This window comes from Bombina bombina, chromosome 3 (assembly GCF_027579735.1).
Source record: "Bombina bombina isolate aBomBom1 chromosome 3, aBomBom1.pri, whole genome shotgun sequence".
Taxonomy (NCBI): Eukaryota; Metazoa; Chordata; class Amphibia; order Anura; family Bombinatoridae; genus Bombina; species Bombina bombina.
Genome location: NC_069501.1, coordinates 25,889,034 through 25,901,248, shown reverse-complemented (window position 1 = coordinate 25,901,248; position 12,215 = coordinate 25,889,034). Strand labels below are relative to the sequence as shown.

General features: G+C 42.2%; 1 protein-coding gene across 1 annotated transcript in view; it reads left to right on the top strand.

Annotated features, from left to right (window-relative positions):
* LOC128652188 (immunoglobulin superfamily member 3) overlaps window positions 1–10,913 on the top strand; it is a 104,150-nt gene extending 93,237 nt beyond the window's left edge. The window contains exons 6-7 of the mRNA XM_053705128.1: window positions 10,326–10,733; window positions 10,834–10,913. Coding sequence (XP_053561103.1) covers window positions 10,326–10,733; window positions 10,834–10,913 — 488 coding nt within the window. The remainder of the gene's footprint in view (window positions 1–10,325; window positions 10,734–10,833) is intronic.
* Window positions 10,914–12,215: the final 1,302 nt, after the last annotated feature.

Below are 12,215 nucleotides of genomic sequence, written 5' to 3'. Positions count from 1 at the left end.
GCAGATTAGGGGTACATAGCTATAATGTAGGTGGCGGCGCTTTGCGGTCGGCAGATTAGGGGTAAATTATTGTAGGTATCTGGCGGCGACGTTGTGGGGGGCAGATTAGGGGTTAATAAATATAATACAGGGGTCGGCGGTGTTAGGGGGAGCAGATTAGGGGTACATAAGGATAACGTAGGTGGCGGTCGGCAGATTAGGGGTTAAACATTTTTATTCGAGTGTCGGCGATGTGGGGGGACCTCGGTTTAGGGGTACATAGGTAGTTTATGGGTGTTAGTGTACTTTAGAGTACAGTAGTTAAGAGCTTTAGAAACCGGCGTTAGCCCAGAAAGCTCTTAACTACTGACTTTTTTCCTGCAGGTGGAGTTTTGTCGTTAGATGTCTAACGCTCACTTCAGAAACGACTCTAAATACCGGAGTTAGAAAGATCCCATTGAAAAGATAGGATACGCAATTGACGTAAGGGGATCTGCGGTATGGAAAAGTCGCGGCTGAAAAGTGAGCGTTAGACCCTATTTTGAGTGACTCAAAATACCGGCGGTAGCCTAAAACCAGCGTTAGGAGCCTCTAACGCTGGTTTTCACGGCTAACGCCAAACTCCAAATCTAGGTCTAAGCTAGCTACAATATAACTAATAGTTACATTGTATCTAGCTTAGGTTTTATTTTTATTTTACAGGCAAGTAGTGATGTCCCGAACCTAAAAATTTCCGTTCGCGAATGGCGAACTCAAACTTCCGCAACTGTTCGCGAAGGGGCGAACCGGGTGAACCGCAATTGACTTCAATAGGCAGGTGAATTTTAAAACACACAGGGACTCTTTCTGGCCACAATAGTGATGGAAAAGTTGTTTCAAGGGTACTAACACCTGGACTGGGGCATGCCGGATCCATGGCAAAACTCCCACGGAAAATTACATAGTTGATGCTGGTTTTAATCCATAAAGGGCATAAATTACCTAACATTCCTAAATTGTTTGGAATAACGTGCTTTAAAACATCAGGTATGATGTTGTATCGATCGGGTAGTGTAAGGGTTACGCCCGCTTCACAGTGACAGACCAAACTCCCTGTTTAACGCACCGCAAACTCCCCATTGCCACGAGATAGATTTGATAGATAGATACATAGATTAGATAGAAAGATCAATAGATGCAATAGATACATTTGATAGATACGATAGATAGATTTGATAGATAGATAATTTCCCAGACAGAGAATTACAAGACGTGCGGTCTGGCACCCATGGTAAGGTTCCCAGAGGCAGTTGCGGCGCCCAAGGCTCTGATTAGAACAGAGCACTCTGGAACGTATCTGCCCTCGGCCAAAATCGGAACATTCTTTAGCTTTCTATCTGTCGGCCAAATGTCCGTCTACCAAATGTCCTTCTGCATTTTGTCAGAGCACCGCGTGCAATCTACTGTGCCAACAGATATGAGTGGTCTGTCAAGTAGTACTATTCTTATCAGTTTAATACCTGTTACGTCCCCTATCAGGGTACGTGTCTATGGCATGGATTTTAGGAACTGGGAGATGGAAAAAGATGCTTGGTAAGTCCGGCCACGAGATAGATTTAATCGATACATAGATTAGATATATAGATCAATAGATGCAATAGATACATTTGATAGATATCATAGATAGATAGATTTGATAGATCAATAGATAGATTTGATAGATAGATAATTTCCCAGACAGAGAATTACAAGACGTGCGGTCTGGGACCCATGGTAAGGTTACTTCCTTTTGCACAATTGAGTACAGGTTGGGGATTGCCTTTTGTGCAAAGACGCTGGCATGGAAGGCAACTGCAATTAGATTACACTAGCAGACTGATGTTTCAGTCAAAAAAGTTTTTTTTTTTAAATATTTACACTACTGTTACAACAAATATGAGTGGTGGCACTAGTTGGCAAGTGGGCCTGGCACACACGCTGGCAGGCAGGCAGGCAACTGCAATTAGATTACACTAGCAGACTGATGTTTCACAGTCAAAAAAGTTTTTTTTTTTTAAATATTTACACTACTGTTACAACAAATATGAGTGGTGGCACTAGTTGACAAGTGTGCCTGGCAAACACGCTGGCAGGCAGGCAGGCAACTGCAATTAGATTACACTAGCAGACTGATGTTTCACAGTCAAAAAAGTTATTTTTTTTTAAATATTTACACTACTGTTATAACAAATATGAGTGAAATCACTAGTTGGCAAGTGGGCCTGGCACACACGCTGGCAGGCAGGCAGGCAACTGCAATTAGATTACACTAGCAGACTGATGTTTCACAGTCAAAAAAGTTTTTTTTTAAATATTTACATTACTGTTACAACAAATATGAGTGGTGGCACTAGTTGGCAAGTAGGCCTGGCACACACGCTGGCAGGCAGGCAGGCAACTGCAATTAGATTACACTAGCAGACTGATGTTTCACAGTCAAAAAAGTTTTTTTAAAAAATATTTACACTACTGTTACAACAGATATGAGTGGTGGCACTAGTTGGCAAGTGGGCTTGGCACACACGCTGGCAGGCAGGCAACTGCAATTAGATTACACTAGCAGACTGATGTTTCACAGTCAAAAAAGTTGTTTTTTTTAAATTTACACTACTGTTACAACAGATATGAGTGGTGGCACTGCAGGCAGGCAACTGCAATTAGATTACACTAGCAGACTGATGTTTCACAGTCAAAATTACACAGGCAAAAAAAAAAAAAAAAAACGACTGACGTTCTAGCCCTAAAAAGGGCTTTTTGGGGTGCTGTCCAAACAGCAGAGATCAGATGAGTCCTTCAGGACTGTAGTGGACACTGAATACACTAGCCTAGCTATCAATTTCCTTAAAAAATCAGCAGCAGCTACACTGTCCCTCCTCTCACTAACAATGCAGGATCAGAATGAATCTAAAATGGCTGCTGCCCAGGAGCTGGGAGGGTCTGGGAGGGAGTGTCTGCTGCTGATTGGCTGTAATGTGTCTGCAGACTGTGAGATACAGGGTCAAAGTTTACTCAATGATGACGAATAGGGGGCGGATCGAACATCGCATATGTTCGCCCGCCGCTGCGAACACGAACAAGCTATGTTCACCGGGAACTATTCACCGGCGAACAATTTGCGACATCACTACAGGCAAGTTTGTATTTATTTTAACTAGGTAGAATAGTTATTAAATAGTTATTAACGGAGCGGGTCCATCTTCAAGATATCCAACGCGGAGCATCCTCTTCATCCAACGGCTAAGACTGAATGAAGGTTCCTTTAAATTACGTCATTCAAGATGGCGTACCTTCAATTCCGATTGGCTGATAGAATTCTATCAGCCAATCGGAATTAAGGTAGAAAAAATCCTATTGGCTGATGCAATCAGCCAATAGGATTGAGCTTGCATTCTAATGGCTGATTGGAACAGTCAATAGAATTTGAGCTCAATCCTTTTGGCTGATTGGATCAGCCAATAGGATTGAACTTCAATCCTATTGGCTGATTGCATCAGCCAATAGGATTTTTTCTACCTTAATTCAGATTGGCTGATAGAATTCAATCAGCCAAGCGGAATTGAAGGTACACCATCTTGGATGACGTAATTTAAAGGAACCTTCATTCAGTCTTAGCCGTCGGATAAAGAGGATGCTCCGCGTCGGATGTCTTGAAGATGGACCTGCTCCGCGCCGGATGGATGAAGATAGAAGATGCCGTCTGGATGAAGACTTCTGCCCGTCTGGAGGACCACTTCGCCCGGCTTGGATGAAGACGTTTCCCGGCTTCGTTGAGGACTTCGGCCCGGTTGGATGAAGACTTCTCCCGGTAAGGTGATCTTCAAGGGGTTAGTATTAGTTTTTTTTAAGGGGGTATTGGGTGGGTTTTAGAGTAGGGTTGGTTGTGTGGGTGGTGGGTTTTAATGTTGGGGGGATTTGTAATTTCTTTTACAGGTAAAAGAGCTGATTACTTTGGGGAAATGCCAAGCAAAAGCCCCTTTTAAGGGCTATTTGTAATTTAGTGTAGGGTAGGGCTTTTTTTATTTTGGGGGGGGGGGGCATTTTTATTTTGTTAAGGGGATTAGATTAGGTGTAATTAGTTTAAAAATCTTGTAATTTGTTTATTATTTTCTGTAATTTAGTGTTTGTTTTCTTGTACTTTAGATAATTTTATTTAAATGTATTTAATTTAGGGAATTAATTTAATTATAGTGTAGTGTTAGGTGTAATTTTAACTTAGTTTAAGTTTTATTTTACAGGTAACTTTGTATTTATTTTAGCTAGGTAGTTATTAAATAGTTAATAACTATTTTGTAAGTATTCTACCTAGTTAAAATAAATACAAACTTGCCTGTACAATAAAAATAAAACCTAAGATAGATACAATGTAACTATTAGTTATATTGTAGCTATCTTAGGATTTATTTTATAGGTAAGTGTTTAGTTTTAAATATGAATTATTTACTTAATGATAGTAATATTTATTTAGATTTCTTTTAATTATATTTAAGTTAGGGGGTGTTATTAGGGTTAGACTTAGATTTAGTGGTTAATAATTTTAGTATAGTGGCGGCGACGTTGGGGGCGGCAGATTAGGGGTTAATAAATATAGGTAGGCGTCGGCGATGTTAGGGACGGCAGATTAGGGGTTAATAATATTTAACTAATAAATAAAAAGAGAGAAGCGATCAACTGAGCGCTTCTCTCTTTTTATTTATGCAAAATATTTAACTAATGTTTGCAAGGCGGGAGTGCGGCGGTTTAGGGGTTAATATGTTTATTATAGTGGTGGCAATGTCCGGTTCGGCAGATTAGGGGTTAAAATGTTTATTTTAGTGTTTGCGATGCGGGAGGGCCTCGGTTTAGGGGTTAATAGGTAGTTTATGGGTGTTAGTGTACTTTTTAGCACTTTAGTTAAGAATTTTATGCTACGGCGTTGTAGTGTAAAACTCTTAACTACTGACTTTAGAATGCGTTACCAGTCTTGACAGGAGAGGGTGTACCGCTCACTTTTTGGCAGACTCGTAATACCGGCGCTATGCAAGTCCCATTGAAAAAGAGGATACGCAATTGACGTAAGTGGATTTGCGGTATTTCCAAGTCTGGCCAAAAAAGTGAGAGGTAGACCTGTACCTGCAAGACTCGTAATACCAGCGGGCATTAAAAAGTAGCGTTAAGACCTCTTAACGCTGCTTTTTAAACCTAACGCACAACTCGTAATCTAGCTGAAAGATAGCAAACAGAGGGAGATGTAAAATGTGCTGATAATCTAATAACAAGTGTCATTAGCAGACTGGTGTATTACAGGCCTGGTACAATGACATGTGCCCCTCACCTAGTACAGGCACACTGACCCAGGATTGGCACATTGACTTGTTTTTCTTATACAGACAGTACTGGCATACTGACATGACCCTCAGACAGGACAGGCACACTGGCATACTGACGTGACCCTCAGACAGGACAGGCACACTGGCATACTGACGTGACCCTCAGACAGGACAGGCCCACTGGCATACTGACGTGACCCTCAGACAGGCAGGACTGGCATGCAACCCTTATGAATACAGGATTATCAGTGACATGACTCTCAAACAGGACAGGCAAACTAGCATGGGACGCTTATACACACAGGACTGGCATACTGGCATGACCCTCAGACAGGCAGGACTGGCTTGCGACCCTCATATATACAGGATTGTCAAACTGACATGACTCTTAAACAGGACAGGCACACTGGCATGGGACACTCATACACACAGGACTGACACACTGATATGACTTTAGGGACTTGTACAATGACATGCTCTTTATAACAGCATTTACACACTGGTATGTGACCCTCAGACATTATTGTCTCGTGTGCAAACAGGAAAAAGGTTGTGTGTACAAGCGCTAAGGTAATCCCCAAGCTGTATCCAAACAGAGATCCTAACCAACCTCCAAAAAATAAGCACAAGTAGTAGTAAATGAATACACCGCCAACAAGAGGCCAAGGGATAAATATACTCACAGAGAGATAAAAGATTATTTAATGAACCATGTTAAAAAGCATCAGTAATAAAAGACTATATATAAAAAATGTAAAAAGCACATATAAATAAAATTACAAATACAGGAATATCTTACAGAAGCGGCTCAAAGGGCCAAAGCTGATAATTACAATAAAAACAGAGGTAATAACAGGTGATCAGTGTGAGTGGTACACCAGAATAAGAGTGTATACTAATAAAACAGAATTAGCCTAAGTACAACTGTAGCAAGTGCATCAAGCAAAAAACTAATAAACAATAATACAAACAATAGTGTTCAAAATTAGTGTTACAAAAATAGTGTTCCAAAAAATAGAAAAATGCACTGCAGTGCAAAAAAAGGGGGGTAGCAAAATAATTGTATAGATACAATCAAATAGTGAGTGAGTGCAAATGGATATAAAAATGCTAGCTACTTAATCCAGTGAGGTTAAGATATAATTAAATAAAATACACAATATGCAATAACATAAAAAATAAAATATAAAATATAATCCAAAAAAGTGTTCAAAAAGTTGATCAACAAATGTTAGTGAAGAACAAAAATAAGTCAATCAAAACTAAAAAATGGAAAAAATGGGTGATGAAAAGCAAGGTGAAAGTGAGGAAATTGATTCCTTCCAATGTTAGTTACTTTAACAGATCCAAATTCCTGAGTGTGGTTGCTGAAGTAGCTGATTGGATCCTAGCACCTATCAGCTGCTCCTATGGTATCCTAAAAAGTGTCCCTGTAAAAAAAGAAATTCACAACATAGTGTATCCAATATGAGAATGAAGTAAAGATTAAAGTAATGCTTACCAATATGTCAACGCGTTTCTGCCCTCAAAAAAGGGCCTTTCTCAAGAGTCTTGAGAAAGGCCCTTTTTTGAGGGCAGAAACGCGTTGACATATTGGTAAGCATTACTTTAATCTTTACTTCATTCTCATATTGGATACACTATGTTGTGAATTTCTTTTTTTACAGGGACACTTTTTAGGATACCATAGGAGCAGCTGACAGGTGCTAGGATCCAATCAGCTACTTCAGCAACCACACTCAGGAATTTGGATCTGTTAAAGTAACTAACATTGGAAGGAATCAATTTCCTTACTTTCACCTTGCTTTTCATCACCCATTTTTCCATTTTTTAGTTTTGATTGACTTATTTTTGTTCTTCACTAACATTTGTTGATCAACTTTTTGAACACTTTTTTGGATTATATTTTATATTTTATTTTTTATGTTATTGCATATTGTGTATTTTATTTTTTATGTTATTGCATATTGTGTATTTTATTTAATTATATCTTAACCTCACTGGATTAAGTAGCTAGCATTTTTATATCCATTTGCACTCACTCACTATTTGATTGTATCTATACAATTATTTTGCTACCCCCCTTTTTTTGCACTGCAGTGCATTTTTCTATTTTTTGGAACACTATTTTTGTAACACTAATTTTGAACACTATTGTTTGTATTATTGTTTATTAGTTTTTTGCTTGATGCACTTGCTACAGTTGTACTTAGGCTAATTCTGTTTTATTAGTATACACTCTTATTCTGGTGTACCACTCACACTGATCACCTGTTATTACCTCTGTTTTTATTGTAATTATCAGCTTTGGCCCTTTGAGCCGCTTCTGTAAGATATTCCTGTATTTGTAATTTTATTTATATGTGCTTTTTACATTTTTTATATATAGTCTTTTATTACTGATGCTTTTTAACATGGTTCATTAAATAATCTTCTTTTATCTCTCTGTGAGTATATTTATCCCTTGGCCTCTTGTTGGCGCTGTATTCACTTCTTACTACTTCGTGTGCAAACAGGACTAGTTCACTGACATGACACCATCATGCAGACATGACTAGCACACTGACATGAGACCATCATGCAGAAAGGACTAGCACACTGACATAAGACCCTCATGTAGACAGGTCTTTCACACTGATGTGAGACCTTCATGCAGACAGGTCTAGTACACTACTGTGAGACCCTGATGCAGACATGACTAGCACACTGACATGAAACCATCATGCAGACAGGTCTTGCACACTGACGTGAGACCCTCATGCAGACAGGTCTAGCACACTAACGTGAGACCCTGATGCAGACATGACTAGCACACTGACATGAAACCATCATGCAGACAGTTCTAGCATACTGACGTGAGACCCTCATGCAGACAGGACTAGCACACTGAAATGAGACCATCATTCAGACAGGACTAGCACACTGACATGAGACCATCATGCAGACAGGTCTAGCACACTAATGTGAGACCCTCATGCAGACAGGACTAGCACACTGACATGAGACCATCATGCAGACAGGTCTAGCACACTGACGTGAGACCCTCATGCAGACAGGTCTAGCACACTGACGTGAGACCCTCATGCAGACAGGTCTAGCACACTGACGTGAGACCCTCATGCAGACAGGTCTAGCACACTGACGTGAGATCATCATGCAGACAGGACTAGCACACTGACATGAGACCATCATGCAGACAGGTCTAGCATACTGACGTGAGACCCTCATGCAGACAGGACTAGCACACTGACATGAGACCATCATGCAGACAGGTCTAGCACACTGACGTGAGACCATCATGCAGACAGGACTAGCACACTGACATGAGACCATCATGCAGACAGGTCTAGCACACTGACGTGAGACCATCATGCAGACAGGACTAGCACACTGACATGAAACCATCATGCAGACAGGTCTAGCACACTGACGTGAGACCATCATGCAGACAGGACTAGCACACTGACATGAGACAATCATGCAGACAGGACTAGCACACTGACATGAGACCATCATGCAGACATGACTAGCACACTGACATGAGACCATCATGCAGAAAGGACTAGCACACTGACATAAGACCCTCATGTAGACAGGTCTTTCACACTGATGTGAGACCTTCATGCAGACAGGTCTAGTACACTACTGTGAGACCCTGATGCAGACATGACTAGCACACTGACATGAAACCATCATGCAGACAGGTCTAGCACACTAACGTGAGACCCTGATGCAGACATGACTAGCACACTGACATGAGACCCTCAGTCATGCAGACAGGTCTTGCACACTGACGTGAGACCCTCATGCAGACAGGTCTAGCACACTAACGTGAGACCCTGATGCAGACATGACTAGCACACTGACATGAAACCATCATGCAGACAGTTCTAGCATACTGACGTGAGACCCTCATGCAGACAGGACTAGCACACTGAAATGAGACCATCATTCAGACAGGACTAGCACACTGACATGAGACCATCATGCAGACAGGTCTAGCACACTAATGTGAGACCCTCATGCAGACAGGACTAGCACACTGACATGAGACCATCATGCAGACAGGTCTAGCACACTGACGTGAGACCCTCATGCAGACAGGTCTAGCACACTGACGTGAGACCCTCATGCAGACAGGTCTAGCACACTGACGTGAGACCCTCATGCAGACAGGTCTAGCACACTGACGTGAGATCATCATGCAGACAGGACTAGCACACTGACATGAGACCATCATGCAGACAGGTCTAGCACACTGACGTGAGACCATCATGCAGACAGGACTAGCACACTGACATGAGACCATCATGCAGACAGGTCTAGCACACTGACGTGAGACCATCATGCAGACAGGACTAGCACACTGACATGAAACCATCATGCAGACAGGTCTAGCACACTGACGTGAGACCATCATGCAGACAGGACTAGCACACTGACATGAGACCATCATGCAGACAGGTCTAGCACACTGACATGAGACCATCATGCAGACAGGACTAGCACACTGACATGAGACCATCATGCAGACAGGTCTAGCACACTGACGTGAGACCATCATGCAGACAGGACTAGCACACTGACATGAAACCATCATGCAGACAGGTCTAGCACACTGACATGAGACCATCATGCAGACAGGTCTAGCATACTGACGTGAGACCCTCATGCAGACAGGACTAGCACACTGACATGAGACCATCATGCAGACAGGTCTAGCATACTGACGTGAGACCCTCATGCAGACAGGACTAGCACACTGACATGAGACCATCATGCAGACAGGTCTAGCATACTGACGTGAGACCCTCATGCAGACAGGTCTAATACACTGACAAGAGACCCTCATAAGAGAGAAATGGCACACTGGCAAAGGGGGTTCATTCAGACAAGATACTGAGGATGACTGCCAGATACAGCATGCCCTGGCAGCCACACTCTGACACAGAGCACACAAACTAAAATGCAGTGACACAAGTGAGTGGTTTAGTGACTCTTTGTCTCTGTTTCCTCATGCAGACAGCAAGCTGATGGTAGACACGACAGCTAGAGACATGGAGGTGAGCATTGGGCAGGACCAGATCACTATTCCCTGTAACATCCTGACAATGACCCCTGGGTCAGTCCCCAGCATCACTTGGTTTATTCATAAGTCACCTGCCACCTCCAAACTGGAGATCCTCAATGTGTCCAGAGACGGCATGGTAGCCCACAGCTCTGCATTCTGGCCCCCCTCACACATGTCAAGGTTCCACAGTGAGAAGAATTTATGGAACTCCTACCTCCTGCACATTCTGCGACCAGACCCCAGCTTGACCGGCTCATTCCATTGTGCAGTGCAGGAGTGGCTGCAAGAGGAGGGAGGGAAATGGACCCAACTAGGGGAAAAGAATTCTGGCGTCACTACAGTAGCATTTAGACTGTCAGGTGAGTATTGGGTGTCTGGTCATATAGGTCAATTTGTCTTACCAGTGAATTAAAACAATTTATCCCCCTGCACTACACAGTGATTCCATTTTATGTGCAGTGTTAACCATTGTATCTGCTGTGCCCTCATCTGCAATCACCTGGAGACTGCTGACTGCCCTCTCTGCTAGCCAAGGTTAAAATTGAGGGAAGGCTAGATCAATGACCCTCAACAGAGAAGCAGGGAAATGAGGACTTTAAATTAATAAATCGATAAGGCTATCCTACATACGTATTAATGCCTGGGACAAGCATAAGGCTATCCTACATACTAACTAATGCCTGGGACAAGCATAAGGCTATCCTACATACTAATGCAAAGGACAAGCATAAGGCTTTCCTATGAACTAGATAAGTTTATACTTTTAGGTAATATCGGGCAGACTTGCTGGGCCTATGGCTATTATGTGCCATCAATATCCATGTTTCTATATAAATAAAAATCTATCAAAAAGATCCTAGGCCAGGGATAGCTAACTTTGGCATCCTAAATGTTTTAGAACTACATTCCCATGACGCTCAACTAGACTGCAGAGTGCTTTAGCCTCATGAGAAAAGTAGTTCCAAAACATCTGCGATGCCAAGGTACGCCATCACTGATCTAGACGATTTCGCTTTATACAGGTGCCTGGCACTGCTGAATTAATTCCAGATCATTCTCGTATAGAAATCATTGTAACATTTCCCCCATTAGTAATGAAATGAGCTGACATTATGGTTTGGGGAGGAGAATATTCAGGAAATAATCAGACAGGCTCTTGCTGATGTGGGTGCTACTAAACGTGCAGATAAAACCAACACTAGAGGTTTGGACCAGGAATTGTCACTAATCACTTCCTTCTTTACGGATTTTTATGTTTTTGTTCTCTTGTCTTTTACAGAGAAAAATCTGAACATCCCAAAAAGTAACAGAAGTATCAGTGTGATGGAAGCAGAGGATGCCGTGCTGCCCTGCCCCCTAGGGGTGGTACCCAGCTCTGCATCCCTTTACTCTGTGTCCTGGTTTTATCACCAGACTTACTCCCATCTGCCCAGGCTCCTGTACAAAGTAGGCTGGGAAGGGGTGCCTGAATATAAAGAGTCACTAGCCAAACGCCTACATCTGGTAGCCACAAACAGAGGGAATTACAGTCTGGTGCTGCTAAGTGCGGGGCAGGAAGATGCTGGAATTTACTATTGCCACATAGAGGAGTGGAGGCTGGAGACGCCAGGAGAAGAATGGAGGATACACGCTTCTGATGTTTCTGGATTTCTGGACCTCAAAGTCGCCATCCCAAGTGAGACACCTGCAGTATGTGTTGTGTCTTCTCCTGTGTGTGTTGTATCACTTGCTGTATGTGTTGTGTCTGTACTTGTGTGTGTTGTATCACTTACTGTATGTGTTGTGTCTGTACTTGTTTGGGTTGTATCACTTGCTGTATGTGTTATGTCTATACTTGTGTG